General features: G+C 39.4%; 1 protein-coding gene across 4 annotated transcripts in view; it reads left to right on the top strand.

Annotated features, from left to right (window-relative positions):
* LOC108260577 (phospholipid-transporting ATPase ABCA1) overlaps nt 1-18,961 on the top strand; it is a 200,801-nt gene that overhangs the window by 143,968 nt on the left and 37,872 nt on the right. For all 4 annotated transcript variants that reach the window (XM_053677629.1, XM_053677630.1, XM_053677628.1 and 1 more), the window contains exons 33-39: nt 109-203; nt 1,013-1,118; nt 1,907-1,981; nt 2,511-2,677; nt 5,198-5,375; nt 9,046-9,161; nt 11,250-11,394. In XM_053677629.1, coding sequence (XP_053533604.1) covers nt 109-203; nt 1,013-1,118; nt 1,907-1,981; nt 2,511-2,677; nt 5,198-5,375; nt 9,046-9,161; nt 11,250-11,394 — 882 coding nt within the window. The remainder of the gene's footprint in view (nt 1-108; nt 204-1,012; nt 1,119-1,906; nt 1,982-2,510; nt 2,678-5,197; nt 5,376-9,045; nt 9,162-11,249; nt 11,395-18,961) is intronic.

The following is an 18,961-nucleotide window of genomic DNA, read 5'->3' as shown; positions in this document are numbered from 1 at the left end:
TCTGTGTTTGTTTTCAGGTGCAGAGTAATGGGGGTGAGCCTCAATGTATCATCAGCAGACTAAAAACTGTTTCTCTGTCTCATTTTGTCTTTCTATCTCTCTCCATAGAAAACGCAGAACACCACAGACACGCTGCAGGACCTCACAGGTGGAAATATGACTGACTTCTTGCTCAAGACCTATGCAAAGTCTGGAAAAATACGGTATTAGCAGATTATGACCCCATCACCAAGCATACTGGCATCTACAGTATAACACAAACTTAAATCCCTTCAGACCACATCAACATCCTTACACCGTCCCTGGTCCCCATGTCCTCACATCTTGGTCCCCATTTCTAGAGGCCACATCTACATTAACTTCCCTGCAGGCCTAGTCTCTTTACTCACTCCATCTCCATTTCCATCCCATAAATGAAGACCCTATGTCGAAGCCCATTGCATTCAGTCAGAGCATATCCCTCTCCCTACCCCAACCCCACAGGCTCTACCACTGCCTCTATCCTGTCTCTGCAGGCTTTATGTATGGCCAAAAGTATTTGGACACCTGATTATCACACCTGTATAGAGGCCTTTCCCAAATTGTTGCCATCCTCCTGCAGGACCCATATTTCTCCACACTTCCTTTTCACAGGACAAATCTCCACCTATACCCTAATTACTGCAAGGCCCATCTCTATCCTTCACTCATCCTTACAGTCCCCATCTTGTTCCCCTCCCCAGTCTGTATCACATCTATGCAGGCCCTTCTTATCTCAGTTCCCACCTCATTATTGCAGGGATCATCTCATTCTGTTGCAACTCATTGTCCAGAAATACAAAGCCAAACATAGGCAGGGACAAAAAATTATGCCTATGCTTCCATACTAGGAAGTTACAGAGAATAGCTAACAGATCAGATATAGCTGACAGGGAAAGAGATAGTTGAGGGAAGAGAGATTGGTAGGTGGGCTAATTTGTGGAATAAGAATGATATTTGGTCAGTTCAGCCCATTACAATCAATTCTTTTCAGGTATGGAGGGATCTCAGTTGGTGCTATAAACTCTCAGGTGAAACTCAACGAATCTGAGATTGCTGTACTTCTTACAGACCTAAAGACTCTCTTCAACTCATCACAGGTAAGGTAACAGACTCAAACATCAGACAAACCCAGGACTTTTCTCCACTCTTGGCAGAGCATGTTGGTATCATTAAAAGAAATGAAAAGGTGGGATTGTTGTATATCTGAATATTTGGTCTTCTGGTAGCAAGTGAGTTTTATAACATTTAGGGAATATCCACCTGTATGGTAAAAAAAAAAAAATATATATATATATATATATATATATATATATATATATATATATATATATATATATATATATATATATCAATATCCAGGATATGTATCTTCCTTCCTTTCTGTAACAGAGCATTGTTACAGAAGAAAATGCAGAGCAATACCTCAGTAGTTGTCCCAAAAGCACTTTCTGTTTTCTTTATAAACTGCAATCATTGTGCGGCATAAATTAGAGATAAATGCGTTTTGACACTAATTGAATCTCCAGTTTGAGACAGCCAGTGTATCTTGAAGCTCTTCAGCCAGAGGTCACTGAATATGTTTATGAGTTATGTATTATTCATAGGCATGTAAAAGTGAGAGCACCTAGATCTGACTGATTTGTGATGTCCAGTCACACACTGCACCAGCTCATGTTCATTCACCTCACCCAGCTGACAGTGTTCCTAGTATTAGCATTTAAATCACATGTAGCGCTCTCTTTCTCTCTCTCTCTCTCTCTCTCTCTCTCTCTCTCTCTCTCTCCCACTCTGTCTGTGTGTGTGTGTTCAGAGAACTAATGATATTAACCTCTCCTGACGTCTGTCTCTCTCTCTCTCTCTACTCTCACTCTCTCTCTCTCCCCAGAACAACATAACTGAGAAGTTCTTCCAGGACTTGGAGATGTTACTGGTAGAGCTGGGAACGAAGGACAATGTCAAAGTAAGGCACATGTCTGCCTCCATTTTTTCCTTCTCTGTGGGCAGAGTTAAACACTTAAGTAGGCCTTTATTGCTTTAGCCTTCTCAGTGTTTATAGCCGATCTCCGTGCAAATGTGTCACTTTGCTTTCTGGAGATTGTAATATGTTCTGAAGATCACTGAAGAGGGTTGAACATCCAACACACACGCACATGCTCACCGTGGGTGTGTGATGTAGCATTAGAGCATAGTGGGAGGTCGTGCAAAGCAGACAGAGCAGCACTAATTAGAGCTGTAATGCCAGTGGGGGCTGTGTTCTTCCCTCCCTCCATCCCTCAGTTTGTCTGGTCAATTATATGCTTGTTTCTTTTTTTTCCCCCTCTTTCACACTGACTGCAGATAATGAGAGAAACACTGAGAGCATTATGGGCAATTTAGTCTTAATGATGAGTAAAGAAGCTTAGAATATTAATTACTATTGATTGTCTACCTCTTTTCACGTGGTGTACTGTGTGTGTGTGTGTGTGTGTGTGTGTGTTTGTGTGTGTTAGGTGTGGTTCTATAACCAGGGATGGCATGCAATAGTATCATTCCTGAATGTGGCTACTAATGCCATCCTCAGAGGGAATCTTCCAGCTGGAGTACAACCCAAACTGTATGGCATCTCAGCCTTTAACCATCCTCTCAACCTCACCAAACAGCAGCTCACCGCCACATTGTGAGTATTCAGCCAATCAGGGCCATTCATATATTGTTATATAACTGTAATCTCTGTTAACATTCAGCAAATCAGCAGCTCTCTAATATCTCTCAGTGAATATTTAGTGATGCAGGGGCTCACTCATATCCTCTGTAAGTGTTCAGCCAATCAGGGGGATATATCCTTCTTTGAGTGTTCAGCCAATCAGGAGCCCTCATATAGTTTTCTGTGACTGGTAAGCTAATCGGGATCTCTGATTTATCAATCTGTGACTGGTCATCCAATCAGAAGCCATGTTGTGAGTGTACAGCCAATCAAGGGCTCCTGGATTTTCGCTGTGTTATAGTTCAGCCAATCAGGATTTTCATATATTACTTTTTCAAGTGTTAAGTCATACAGCCTCTCTGATTATGACTGTCTAAGACTATACAGCCAATCAGGGGTCTTGTATGTCATTATATGCAGTTTGAGCCAATCAGATGGACTAATCTTTAAATCAGAGCTCTTATATATTGCTTCGGGAGTATATTTAGGCAATCGGAAGCTCTCAGATATAATTCTGAGGTGTATCCGATGAGCAGCTTATCACCAAATTAGAAGGTTTTATATCAATCTGTGGACATTTGGCCTCAGGAAGAATTTACAGTGCTGAGCTCTCATGCACTGCATTGTTTTTATTGATCAAATCAGGAGCTCTCGACTATCATTGTGGATGAGTGTTCAGTCAAACAGCATCTCTTGTGTGATTAACGCAACAGATGCTCTAGCTTACAGTATATTCTGCAGTATGAGTATTCAGTCAGTGTTCAGTAACTTCTTGTTCCTTGCTCTTGCACATGACATTGTGTGTGAGACTGTGTGCGTTCCACACTGGTTATTAGTTCATTAATGGCTCCTGTTCTTTGCCCGATGTTCAAGGTTACCTCATTGGTGCCTAAATAAAGACGTCTGGCTGTAGAGCATATTAAAGTGTATTATAGCATAACACAGTCTTGTGGCCTGGTTGCGTCTGGATTTTTATGATAAATGCAGTTCCATATTAGTACAGGGAGCTTATTTAATATACTTATACCCCTCTAGGTAGTGTCCGTTTTGTGTGTGTGTGTGTGCGTGTGCATGCTTTCACGCTTAATTGCACCCACCTTGCGAGGGTGTGTTGATGCTGCTGTGTTGTGAATGAAGATGGATCATTAGGAATCAGGGGTCAGTGTCGGAGACAAAGACAGAGTACTGAAGCATTATACACCCACAGGGCATGCACACACACACACATACACACACACACACACTTGGTTCTCTGGTTAAGAGTAACTGGCCGTGTCCTATTCTTTTACCTAATGAGAGTTTGTGAAACACTCCCGCAATGTATCTACTAATGATGAATAAAACAGCACAGCAACACACTGACCTCCTTCATCTATGTGTGGAGGCATGCGTTTATCTCTTTACGGGGACCAAATACATGACAGTTTGGACCCTGTGAGGAAATGTTACTTGTCCTCGTATTCAGCTCTTAATGAGCTTTAGATATAGGGTTAGGTAGAAATAATAGAAATATCCCACAAATACAGTAATACAAATAGGCTTGTGTGTAAGTACTGTATGTTAACGGAAAGGCAAGAAGTGAATCAGAAAGCAAGAAATAGAGGCAAAGATCTATCAAAGTTCCAGCAGTGGGAGGTCGTAACAGACAGACTGTGAAAGCAGAGGAAGTCAGGCGGCAGCTCATTTCCTCTTGAGCTGAGAGATAATTCCATATTCATGAAGCTCTCATGGGGGAAAAAAAAAGTTCAAAAATTGCATTCATATTGGTGGGAAGAATATATATATATATATATATATATATATATATATATATATATATATATATATATATATATATATATATATATATATACACACACAAGAGGAGCATTCTAACTGAGTTAGGTGTTAATATGATATATGGTATTTTAGTTCAGCTTGATTTGTATATAACTTTTAACACTTGTCATGAGGCAGCTTTACAGAAATCTGGATATAGATTTAGATCAAGCAAGCCAGATGTGCCAGTGGTAAGGATGTAAACTGGAGAGGAACTGGACTAAAAGGGAACAAAAAAGTTTATATATAAATATATACATACATAGTCTAAGGCTATCATATAGGTTAACTGGTAGAGTGTGTGTTCAATGTGGTGTTCAGTAATCTTTATTTTGCAATGCTTTATGAAACCTATATGTTGAAATATTTTGCCTATATCCGATCTAAATGCTTCATTCAGCTCATCAGCTCATTACCATCCAGACATGTGATTATCTTTATGATGGATGAAACTAAATGGGAAGTGGGTGGAATTACAGATGCAAGGCATATGTGGCACATGCCCTGCAAAAAAAAAAAAAAAAAAAAAAAAAAAGGCATGGTCAGAGGTCAGGATTTCTCAGGATCTGTCTTTGATGTTGCTGTTGTCTTCTAATAAATAATTATACAAAGAAATACTGAAATAAATAACAGCAACAACATCATAATAATAAGCCATTGTGTTTTTCAATGCAGGTTGTCGAGCTCTACAGACGTGGTGGTGGCGATCTGTGTAATCTTCGCCATGTCCTTTATCCCTGCCAGCTTTGTCCTCTTTCTCATTCAAGAGCGTGTCAGCAAAGCTAAACACCTGCAGTTTGTCAGTGGAGTCAATCCTGCTGTGTACTGGGTGGCCAACTTCACCTGGGACATGGTACACACACACACACACACACACACACACACACACACACACACACACACACACACACACACACACACACACACACACACACACACACACACACACACACACACACACACACACACACACACACACACACACACACACACACACACACACACACACACACACACGAATACCAGAGTTTATGTTAGGCAGTAAATACCATTTCTTGACCCTTGCAAAATGTCTGTTTTTCACTGGACAGACTCAATGTCAAATAAAAATAATAACACAAAGCACATATATATTAAGCTGATTACGTTTACAATTGCATACCTAAATAAGGTCTCTTTCACATGTTTCTCCTCTTTAATGTGTAGTCTGATTGGCTTGCTATTATACCCTTGATACTTATGTAGTTTGTATAGCGTGATGTCATCCAAGTCATGAAAGCACTTCGCTGCCACGGAGGTTTAACTTCTCCGACAACTTGCAAGGTCTTTATCCAGGACAACAACGAGATGTATCTCAAGTGGGCCACATTGGCAAAAGTAGCCAGCATCATTCCAGTCTCTAGCATGTACGTGGAGAGAGGCTTCTCACTGCAGAATCGCATAAAACAGCCTTGCGTAGCTGCCTTCAGGAGGAAAAGGTCACCAGACTGAAGCGCACCTCTAGCTGCAGAGAAACACCAGACACATTCGATTTCACTTCAGCAGCAGAACGCTTCCGTGCCATGAAAAATCACAGAAACTAGTCTGAAAATTAGCGTGGGAAATGATACGATTTTCATTATTAGTATTTCTTTGAAATGAAACTATAGGTGACAAACTGCAGTTTAACGTTTTGCTGAGCCTTGTTTTGAACGTTTGTTTTATTAGATGCTAACGACTGATTAGCATAGTGATGCTAATAGTGACCATGACTGATGTTTGTTATTTAAAACCACTATTTATTTATTTATTTATTTGCATAGTCCGGATTTTTTTTTCCAGTTTGTCTGCTAAATGTAATCATTCTCGGCACCACCTACATTTCTTAGTGGAAACTCTGATGTACATATCATACAGGACGCATAATAGATTAATTACTTGTATCCTTGTAACACATATGTACAGAAAGCACCAGGACTACAGCACTTTGTAGGACCATATCTCTGCAAGATGGTGGTTTTTGTTGTTTTTTTCGCTACCCCATGTTCACTTACAGTGCTATGAAAAAGTATTTCTTCTGTTTTTGTGTATATCTCATACTAAAATGAAAACAAAATCTAAGATAGAAGCAGCCTGAGTTAACACAAAATACAGTTTTTAAAGGATCATGTTATTTATCGAAGCAAAAAAGTTATCCAATAACAACTGGAGGTAAATACGCGTAGGTAAATACGCGGTTTCGGACACAGCTGTGCTCTCTTTTTTGCCGTAAAACGGTTGAGCGTTGCCGTGTGTGATCGTGTCCTGTCACAAAATGCGGTGAAAACTCTCACACGACGTTAATAGTATGATTAAAGTGTGTACATGTCTGTAATACACGTCCATAATGCGACTAAAACAGGAGTACCCCACGTCTTAATTCCATTTGTGTTTACTTCGAGTATGACCTTAATTGGATTAAGCTAATTAAAAATTGCTGTTTAGATGCTAGTTTCTTAATCAGAGTATCGTCTTTATCGGGTTAATATTGGATTATTGTTGTCCATGTAAACGTACTGCCTGATCGAAAGCATAGGAGTAAATCCACCTCTGAATGGCTCAAAAAAAAAAGCTAAATTAAAGTTTTGGAGTGGCATAGTCAAAGTCCTGACTTTATCCAATTGAGATGCTGTGGCAGAACCTTAAATGGTCAGTGCATGTTCAAAAACCCTCCAGTGTGGCTGATTTAAAGCAGTTCTGCAAAGGAGTATGGACCAAAATTCCACCACAGTGCTGTGAAAGACTGATCTCCAGTTCTCTGAAGCGCCTGGTTGCAGTTATTGCTGCTAAAGGTGGCACAACCAGATTTGAAGTTTAAGGGGGCAATTAGTTTTTCACATGGGTGATAGGTGTTGGATAACTTTTTTTGCTTCACTAAAAAATTCAATAAAAACTGTATTTTGTGTTTACTCAGGTTTCCTTTCCGAATTTCTGAAACGGTTTACTATTAGATGTACACAAAAACAGAAGAAATAAGTATGGGGCAAATACTTTTTCACAGCACTGTATATTTGTAGGTTGCATTTGACTTTTTTTTTTCTTCAGAGTACTGTATTTGCATATTTGTTTTTGCCTTGTTCTTTACATTAAGACTAAGGTGTGAATATTTAGGGGTTGCTCTAATGTTTTAGTTAAATAGTGAGTACAGTATATTAGTCAGGGATTAGACAGGATTTATTTTTTATTTGTTTTGACTGGAAATGAAAAGGTATATTTACATGCCTGCTTCAGCATTCCACACCTCTCTCTTTAGTAGGAAACTGGTTCAAACGACATAAGAGAACGACTAACGACATTCTTTACATATAGTATGATGGTGTGCTCTGCTTATAGGAAGCCTAGGGTATAAATAATCCCAAATACTGCGTTAAACCAGAAACGTGTGTATTTACTTAGAACATTTTCAGATGTTTGCAGAATCATAGGAAAAAATGAGTTCTATGATTTTCCTGTCATCATGCCATCTTTGAAAATCTGCCTATAGTGACATTTTTTCTTCTTCCTGTAGCCAGGCATGTAGAAAGTTAAGAATTCTGGACAGGAATTTAGGAAAAATGTTTAGATTTAGGCTATACTTTCTTGAACGGAAAAACAAAGTTAACATCAATTAATCACTTTTTTTTAATGATGCTGTTTGTTTGTTTCACTTTAAATTATTTGCATTTTGAAAATGCAATTCCTTTCATTTTCATTTTTTTTATTTTTATTTTTTTTGCTCTGTTTGTAGCCCTGATCTTTCTTGCTCTATTCTTCTTTAAAAAAAAAAAAAAAAAAAAAAAGGGCTATAATGTTGTTTGTTTATACCACATCAGCATTCCATTCTTGCTTCCAATTGGTCATTAGGTGTTGATTAATTTTCTATAACAGCAGTTCTAACCGTACTTTTGACTGCAACTACATATGCTCATATGTATGAGCTGATGTATAATTATTGATATGGTGATTTAACATTTATGGAAGGAGTCTCCAGTGTAAGTGCTATGTAAAGGTCAATTAACCTGATGCCTCAGGAGAGTTTTCAGGACATTGGACTTTGCTTTTATTCTGATTGTGCCTCCTGCATTGAATTAATATGGCCCTATACTGTAGACTAGTGATCTAGGATCATCGCCAATATATTATATTCTTTATCCAAACGCTAATCCATAATCTCAATGACGGTGGTCTGTTCCTTGACCCATTGCAGGCCAAAACCTTCTTCAGTTATGAATTACATCTCATTAACCCCTTGTCCATGTGAGAGCCCTCTGCATTCACAGGGAAAATTGAGAAGAAGCACCGAGACGGCTAATTAAAAGCACATCGATTCAGCTCCGATTCCTATTCAGGAGACTTCACATTCATTACACTGAGACGACCATTACCATTTTCCAAATTGTTCTGTTGGTCCTCGTCCTTCCTCTGAATAATGGATGATGAAGTTCTTCTGTCTGGTACAGTGTGTATTTTTCAATAAGTGGGTCATGAACCAAGTGTCTGTCCTCTTCTGTTTTGTTTTCTTCTAGTGTAATTATGTCGTCCCATGTCTCATCGTCATCGTCATCTTCCTCTGCTTCCAACAAAAAGCGTATGTTTCGCCTCAGAACCTGCCTACACTCATCCTCCTGTTGGTGCTCTACGGGTGAGTTAGGCCGAACACATCCCATCACACTCATTTACATCAGCAGTGTAATGTGCTGTGACATTTAGGCAAAACATGATGAAGCCATGCAATCTCTGCATGATATCCTTGAAAACCAATGGTTTTATTTTTCATTTATTCTCTAAAATATATATAGTAAAGTATATTAGGAGTGTACTACGGTGATAGTATTTGCTTGGTGCTTTACATATCCATGTCTGTATCGGTATTCAGGTTTAAACCCCATAATGGGTGTGGCCTAAATCTAAACTGAAAACACTGAAATTTAACTCCAGCACTGTCAGCATGGTTGGTGAATTCTTACAGAATTCTCTGACAGTTCCTCAACCTCACCTAAATCACTCAAGTTCATACACTAATTAGCCAGAATATTAAAATCACCTGCCTAATATTGTGTAGGTCCCCCTTGTGCCACCAAAACAGCTCTGACCCATTGAGGCATGGACTCCACAAGACCTCCGAAGCTGTGCTGTGGTGTAGCCTTGCTGCAATAGTCGGAGTTACCGGTGTTACATGGTGTTCGGCCACAGACTGATTACATCACTTGCGCACCGCAGCACTGCCCCCTCTGTCATTTTGCTTTTTTATAGTAATAAAAATCATTTAGTTCAATTAGAGAACGGACGCTACAATTAAAAACTGAACGCATCTGCTCAATTCCGCATGAGCCGAATGAGTCAGAGTCGCAGCACAGCAGGAGTCAGATTTAACTGCTGAGTGTGCGGCGAGCTGACTGACAAGACGATGGAGGGAGATTTGGTTTCAAAGCGAAATGTAAAAGCACCTATTTTGCAATGTTTTGGATTTAAACCCAATGTTAATAGGGAACCTGCAAACATTAATGAGGCAGTTCAAGCAATTGCCATCCCCGAGTTGCTACTAATTCGAAAGCGAAATTAAAATGTGTAAGGCCGTATGGGCCACAAGAACACCCCACAAGACCTGACATTTTGGAGATGCTCTGACCCGGTCGTCTAGCCATAGCCATATCAAAATTCCTCTGATCCTTATGTTGCCTAGTTTTCCTGCTTCCAACACATCAGCTTTATAATGAGTCTTTATTGGTTATGTATACATTACAGTACAGTGAAATTCTTTTCTTCGCATACCCCAGCATACCAGGAAGTTGGGGTCAGAACGCAGAGTCAGCTATGATACAGCACTCGTAGAGCAGAGAGGGTTAAGGGGCTTGCTCAAGGGCCCCACAGTGACACCTTGGCAGTGTTGAAGCTTGAACCCCCAACCTTCTGATCAGTAACCCAGAACCTTAACCATTAAGCCACCACTGCCCCAGAACTGACACTTGACAGACATCATTGTTACAAGATGTTATTCACTGCACCTGTCAGTGGTTTTAAAGTTATGGCTGATCAGTGTTTGTACAATGTTTGTACCTGCCTGCAATATTTTTCTAATAAATGTATCTCTATTTCCCAAAATATAAACAAACTGGTAGCCTTATTTATAGCACCCCGAGTGATTTCCTCATGAGGAAGGTTTTGGCTAGTTACATGCCATAGTGAAACAGACATAAGTCTATTCAGTTCAGTTTGTGATAAGATACTAGCTGTCAAAATGTCTGTGATGCTCCTCCAGCATCAGATCATCAAAACAAAAAAAGAGCGTTCAAACACTCTGTACGGTCAACAGAGGACAAAGTTTTAAAACGTTTAAATGAACCTAATAACAGACATTAATTACAAGAAATTTAGTCAGCAGAACAGAACTTGCTGAGATTTTTTTCCTTTTTGATCTAGTCAGCGAAACCTAGCGTGTGTTAAACAGGCACTTTAGTAGCTATTTTAATAAGTGGATGTAAAATGTGGATTAGCTTAATCCTGAGCACACTGTTGCACACTTCACAATGAATAACACAGAAGCAATTTGTTTTTATTATTATTATCGTTATTATTATTGCTTCACAGAAGACTCTTTATGCCAAATATGATTTATGTTAATACTCCTTTTCTGATTGTGTTTCCACTTGACTGAACATGATGAACAAAATGTTCATATTGTGTTATGAGTGTGTGCTCATACTTCTTGATCCCATTCTGCGTGTTGTAGGTGGGCAATCACACCTATGATGTACCCGGCTTCGTTCGTGTTTAGCGTTCCCAGCACGGCATATGTGGTCCTCACCTGCATCAATCTCTTCATTGGCATCAACGGCAGCATTGCTACCTTCGTCATGGAGATGTTCAATGACCCGGTAAGATGCAAATCCATAGAAACACACACACACACACACACACACACACACAAAGAATTAATTAAATACATTTTATATATGTATACACCCATGTACCCCTGTTAATTCTTGCAATTATATAATCAGTATGTGGCATCATGTGGCAGGAGCACAATGCATGAAATTTTGCAGATACAGGCCAAGGGCTTCTATTATAAGATTTAATATTCACATCAAACATCAGAATGGCTAAAAAAAAAAAAAAAAAATTAAAAAAGTGTTTTCAGTGATCTCTGTCATTACTTGGGTGTTGGTGATCTGAATATCTCATCAATTGCTGATCTGCTGGGATTTTAATGAACAATTCCTGCTGGAGTTTGAGAGAAGTAAGAGGAGAAAGGCGAGTCCGATTTGAGCTGGTGACTCAAATATTCATTCTTTATAACCACGGTGAGCACAAAAGCATTTCAGAATGCACAAGACATCAAATCTCAAGGAAGATGGAGTACAACAGTGGAAGACCACATCAAGTTCCACTCCTGTCAGCCAAGAACAGGAATCTGAGGCAACAGCAGACACAAGTTTTCTGTAACTGGACAGTTGAAAAATTGACAAAAAAAAAAACATCCAATGTTTTTTCCAAGCTTCACTTGTTCAATATTAGTGAACCTGCCACTCCAGTTTTATTTTTCTGTCAGAAGATACAGGACTATTAATGTATTCATATAGTTAGTCAGTGTTAGAAAGTTAGTCAGGCATGTTTAATATACAGTAAGACAAAAAAAAAAAAAGTATGCATTATGCTCACTGTCACATTTATTAAATAATTATAGATTGCGAGACCAATGTGCTGCTGTATTTAGCTCCATATGCCACTGGTGAAGCTGTTGCTTTCCATCCTTCTGTCTCTCCACACACTTCTCTCTGGCATTTATGGATGAAGATCGAGATTAGGGAAGGTTCTTCGTGCTTTATTGATTGTGTTCATTTGAATTTTTCTCTCTGAGGGATGAAAAACATGGAAGAGAAGAATGGGAAAGGGCTCAAAGGCATATCTTTGTATGTTTGGATGTATAATTCCCTTTGCCTTCTGTTAAACCTATCAGGCTTCTTCATATACTCAGTGATACTGATGCTATGCAGTGTTGATAAAGGTGTGTGTGTGTGTGTGTGTGTGTGTGTGTGTGTGTGTGTGTGTGTCAGGCTTGCTATGTGTAAAGCCAGTGTGTGCCCCAGTTCTGCATGTCCTACCAAGTCCTGTGAGGCAAGCTCATCCCCACATGGTTTCTGTGTGTGTGTGTGTGTGTGTGTGTGTGTGTGTGTGTAAGGACATATGTATGAAAGAGCATGTCAAGCTTAAGTAATTACATTAGCATAATTCCTCATTTGCCACTTTAAAACAGAGTAAGTTTTCTAAGTGGGTCAGTAGCAGCATTACATTCTGAAGGTAGCTACTGTACTACATGCATCCTTTGAAGGATCTTCTCTCATTGAATAACTTTGCTAGCAAAACTAATACCAAACTGACTGCAGATACAGTATTTGGGAGATTCCACAACTGGGGTGAGATTTAGCCCTCATACTTCATATCTAATTTTTTACAAGGGTTCTATGAAGACAATGGCTGCATTTTGCTATTAAATGAGTAACAGTGTTAAGTTTTACGTCTTGAATTAGCAAATTGCCCAAGATGTGATTAGCTAGCATCTGCTATTAAAGCCATTCTAATGATTTACTTTTTTTAATAATCAAAATTTTCTTTCAGTCTACAATTTTGGGTTGCTGAGTTGTTCATTGAAAGTGACCTCATCAGTCAGTTTAACAATATCACCTTCAGGAAATTTGGATGATGTAACTTCCTTTGGAATATATCAGTATTTCATATAGGGGTGAATGGTCAGGTTGTGTTTGTGAAAGTTTGTGAACCCTTTAGAATTTTCTAGGTTTCTGCATAAATATGACCTAAAACATCATCAGTTTTTCACACAAGTCCTAAAAGTAGAAAAAGAGAACCTGATTAAACAAATCAGACAAAAATATTATACTTGGTCATTTATTTTTTGAGGAAAACGATCCAATATTACATTTGGTGTGACCCTCTTATGTAATAATACTTGCAACTAAACGTTTCTTGTAAGTGTTGATCAGTCCTGCACATCGGCTTGGAGGAATTTTAGCCCGTTCCTCAGTACAGAACATCTTCAACTCTGGGATGTTGGTGGGTTTAGTCACATGGACTGCTTGCTTCAGGTCCTTCCACAACATTTCTATTCAATTAAGGTCAGGACTTTGACTTGGCCATTCCAAAACATTACCTTTATAACATTACCCACTTTCTCTTGAGATTCAGTTCATGGACGGATGTCCTGACATTTTCCTTTAGAATTAGAATTTAGGCCTAGATGCAGCAACCAGGCACAAACATGATACTACCATCACCATGGGATAAGGTTCTCATGCTGGAATGCAATATTACAAGCTAGTGCCTTGCATGGCAGCTCTGCTACCATTGGTGTGTGAGTGTGTCTGTGAATGAGTAAATGAGACACAGTGTAAAATGCTTTGTAGAACTGCTAAGTTTTTTTTTTTTTTTTTAAAGTGCAGACCATTTACCATTTCTCCAAACACAAAGCTTCTCATTTAAACCAAAAAAGTTCTGTTTGGTCTCATCTATCCAAAAAACAGTTTTCCAATAGCCTTCTGTCTTGTCCACGTTATCTTTAGTGAACTTCAGATGGGCAGCAATGTTGTTGTTGTTTTTTTGGAGACCAATGGCTTTCTCCTTGCAACCCTGCCATGAACACCATGTTTGTTCAGTGTTCTCCTGATGAACATGAACATTAACATTATCCAAAGTGAGAGAGACCTTTAGTTGCTTAGAAGTTACCCTGGGTTCCTTTGTGACCTCGTGGACTATTACACATCTTGCTCTTGGAGTCTTTGTTGGTCTCCACTCTTGGGGAGGATAACAATGGTTGTGAATTTGACAATCTATCTGACTGGATTGGTGCAGCCCAAGTTCTTTAGAGATAGTTTTGTAACTTCTGCAAGCCTGATGAGCATCAGCAACTCTTTTCTGAGGTCCTCAGAAACCTCCTTCGTTAGTGCCATGATACACTTCCACAAACACGTGTTGTGACGATCAGACTTTGATGGATCCCTGTTCTTTAAATAAAACAGCATGCTCGCTCACACCTGATTGTCATCCCATTGATTGGGATGTGCAGCTTTTAGGGAGAAAATCAAGATGAGACTGGTCAGCAAGAAGGGGACGGGCTTCCACTGATGTCAGTTAATATTGGAGAGTTCAAATCACCTGGCCTCTTCCAGATTCATACATCGATTGTCTCATTTTCCACTCTTACTGACTGGGAAAAAGAATACTGCTGTTTTAGTGTATTTTTGAGTGATACCTTCTAGTATTGTACTCCGGTGGACACAAAATGTGTAAATGTTGGCAGGTCTGCAAAGAGTTTCTGCCTTTTAGTTGAGGGTATGAACATGATGCTTCATCACCAGAGACATTAGTTGTATAATGTCACACCCTCCCAGGGATTCAAGTATTTGTTTATTTTCCATACTTTGTATTAATGCGCATAGAAAATCATACTTATTGGATAAAAGCCTAGTTAATTTGGTTAATAAAGCAAGCATACCATGAGATTGGGCAAGCTTCCACTTTCCTCATGGGCTAGCTAATGAATTTATGATTTGTCCACCACTGATGACGGTATGTTTTGTTATGTTTAGTTAATTATAGAATATTAACTGCATATGAGGATTTTAAATGAGCAAAATAATTAATAATTTGTTGTTTATAACAGAGTTTCCCAACCTTTTTTCAGTCATGGCACCCTACACAAACACTAATGCTAGACAGCGTTAGCTACATGAGGATGAAGTTGATGGTTCAGAAGAATCTGGAGCTTTTCTTTTAAGAAATCTGTCCATATTCTTTTGCACTACTCACACATCATCACGCGCTAATTATTCGGATAAAACACATGCATACGTTAAGCATACTGATGTTGACGGGCTGCTGACAGGTCAGCGAGGAGGGTCGAGGGAGGGAATTATTATTTTGTATATGTAATTTTATTATTATTATTATTATTATTATTATTATTATTATTATTATTATTATGCATGTGTATGTGCGTCTTATTATTTTTGTGTCTGTGTTATTTATATTTATCATATATATTACAAGTTTTATGCACATTTTAGGATTTTAGAAAAGTTTGAAGGATTTTTACATGCCACTCCTGCCCTCATCAGACCACTTCAGGGGGCCATGGCACCCTGGTTGGGAAACAATGGTTTATAGCAATAAATTTTTTTTTCTCACATTAGAAAATTATGTACAAGTGCTGGTGAAAATTCTGCTTAAGTAAGCTTAAGTAAAATCATATACACTCACACTATATAAATCGTTGACTCTATAGCAAAATGTCGTCCTCTAGCTCTGCTAAGAAGAAAGTGTACTTCACACACACAATTCAGTGTGTATGACGTTCCCGCTGAGATACCTCTGTTTTATTTTCCTCCTCATTCCTTATATTCTCCAAATCCCTGTGGTAAGATGTCTCAGTGGGAATGTGGGCACTGTGTGTGTGTGTGTGTGTGTGTGTGTGTGTGTATAAGTGTGAGTGTAGAAGAAGAAGAAGCGGAGTACTAGAGGAAATATGGATCACCTGAGTGCCTGAGAGAATTGTGCACTCGAGATGATTTATGAGTTTACGACAGGAGTTTGAGGAAAGTGGCCCGGGTTGCTCGGCGGAGTCTGATGCCCCTCTGCACGCGTGGCCTGATGAGGGAGAGGAGTGCAGATGGGATTTGATGTTTCTGGCATTAGTCACAGTGTTAGTGTTGACTTCTGTATCTGTTCGCTCCTTGATCCTTTACACTGTGAGTTCCCTGTAAAGCCGTACCTCGAGTCGGTGTGATGTGTCAAACTTGTAGTAAGCGGGGCATGGCTTAATCTTTGTATGCAAATGAGATTAAAAGCAATGCAGAGACTACCAATGAGGATGATTGTACAGATCATTTCTAGTTGGGATGAAGTAGATTTAAATTTCTTGTGGTAATTGCAAAGCCGTTTGTGTTTATATGATTATTAATTGAATTGTTAATGTCACGTAACAGAGTTGGAGACAGATGCAAGTGCAGTTGAAGCTTTTATTGACAAAATAGTGGTCAAAAACAGGCAACAGGTCAGGCGATCGGCAAACATGGTAGACAGGGACAAGGAAGAACGCAAAAAATGTGACGACAAAACCGGATCAAAACCATGAAACTAGGAACAAAGATCAAACGCTTCAAACACACAATACTTCGGCCTTGGTGTGCTGTCTCATCGGCCTGTGACTGGAACATGACTAGGTGAACTATCTCGTTGTCGTCTGACTGGAACATGGGTTAGTGGGCCATCTCATCGGCCTCGGGCAGGAACAGGACTTGGTAGGCCATCTCATCGGACTCGGGCAGGAACAGGCTATGCCATCAACCTCTAACTGGAACTGAACCTGGGAGGTCACCTTGTTGACTTCTATCAGGATCATAGCTGGATAAACCACTTCACTGGTCTCACACTGGGGCTCAGGAGATGAGGTCGCCACATTGACCTCCAGCTGGAGGCCGCCCTGTCGCCCTTCTCATAGTAGGTGGAGTATGGCCTTGCAGGTTTGTCTATTAGGCTGGCCCTCCCCAACAAATTCTCTAAATTAAATTGAAAGTCTGCCTTCCCATAGATCACCGTCATGAGATAGATGAAGTTCTTAGGCCTATGGCTCCCATGCCGATCAGGAGCTCCACCCATTGGCGAGCCGGACAACATGAATTCTAGCCACTGTCTCTCCTTGGGCTTGGGGTTCACCAGGCTCTCCAAATAAAATTGGCACTGGAGGAAAAATCCCTTCTGAGGGCTTTTAAAGCCCCCAACAGGAGCCAGAACATCCAGGATGAGCCACTGGGGAAATTGCACAGAATCAAACGCCGGCATAAAGATCCCAGTGTGATGTTCCATTCGCTATATTGCTGCATCCATGTTATGTACAGGGCAATGTAGTTAAAGTTTTTAATGAAGAGAGGCATTGTGGTCAAAAACAGACAACAGGTCAGGCGATCGGCAAACAGGGTAGACAGGGTGAAGACATAACAGGATCAAAACCATGAAACTAGGAACAAAGATCAAAGTCTTGGTACTGGTCTGGCGGAAAACACAGAAACATACGATACTTCACACTGAACAAAGACACACGAGGGGTTTAAATACACAACATAATCAAAGGAGTGACACAGGACAGCTGAGATACATTAGGAGAAAAAACAATAACATAACAGGGTTGGAGACAGGACAGAATCCAAGACAAACACTTGTGTCAAAGTAAACAGTCAATGAAGCACGCGCTGTCGCACTTCAGGCAGTTTATGCACGCTGACTGCCAGAGCATTCTGTGACTGTTCAATTAAATAAATTGTTTAAGTGTTAAAAAAAACTATTATTTGTGATATCTCTCTGAACTACAGGAATCTTCAATGATTATGATGAGCCTTTAATCAGAGTTTGGTAGAGTAGCAAACAATTTTACTTAAGTACAAGTAAAACTTAATAATTACTTAAGTAACAGTAAAAGTATTAATGTTAATAATTTCTTGAGTAAGAGTATTAAAGTATTCTATGAGAAAACTGCACAAGTTACTAGTTATATCGGATCGGATTGAAATGAAGGGAAAATCCTGAATCTCAGACTATCTCTCCTTCAGAGTCTGTCTGTTCTGTTTCTATAATATAAAACCTGGGTTCAAGATGAAGCAGCAGATCCCAGTCCTGTAATGGGTACAGTAACACATTTTCAACACAAAATCTCACACACACCTCACAAAACAAACATTTTCCCAACAGTTGACTGTCTTTATTTTCACATGTTAACAACACAAACTTGTCAGCATCTTCATTTAAACAGGACACCAGAGAACAAAAGAACAGACTATTAAACAGAACTGAAGAGAAAGTATGTGTAGAGTGTGTGTGTGTGTGTGTGTGTGTGTGTGTGTGTGTGTGTGTGTGTGTGTCCTGCATCCATCGACATGGCTCTTCTTCAGCCTTTATCTTCCAGGACTGAGCTGCTAAAAAAATTAGCGCATGTTGCATCCACATTCAAACCACTGCAGCGTATCGCACACCACTGAACGTGGCGAAGTAAAAGTACATTTCTGTGAACTCGAGTAAGAGTATAAATATGGCCATGGATATAATATAATAAATATAAACCTACTCTTAAAAGTCTTTTTTTTTCCCAAAAAAGTTCCTCAAGTAATTGTAAGAGTCAATGTAGCATGTTACAAACCAGCTCGGCCTTTAATTATTAACAGCCTTGGATACAACTCATGAGGAAAAAAGGTTTCAAAACTGATAAGATAAAAAAAAGTACACCATGGCACTGTTGAATTCTCAAATCTGACTGGATTGAAGGTGTTGATTAATTTTCTATCACAACAGTTACTATATAAAATCCATACAGGATTTCGCGGAGTTTGAATTTTTTTTTTTTTGTCATTGCTGTGGCCAAAAATGCTTGACTTCCTG

Source organism: Ictalurus punctatus, chromosome 29, assembly GCF_001660625.3.
Source record: "Ictalurus punctatus breed USDA103 chromosome 29, Coco_2.0, whole genome shotgun sequence".
In the NCBI taxonomy this organism is placed as follows: domain Eukaryota; kingdom Metazoa; phylum Chordata; class Actinopteri; order Siluriformes; family Ictaluridae; genus Ictalurus; species Ictalurus punctatus.
Note: the sequence above shows the minus strand (reverse complement) of the source record. Positions and strands in the feature narration are given on the sequence as shown.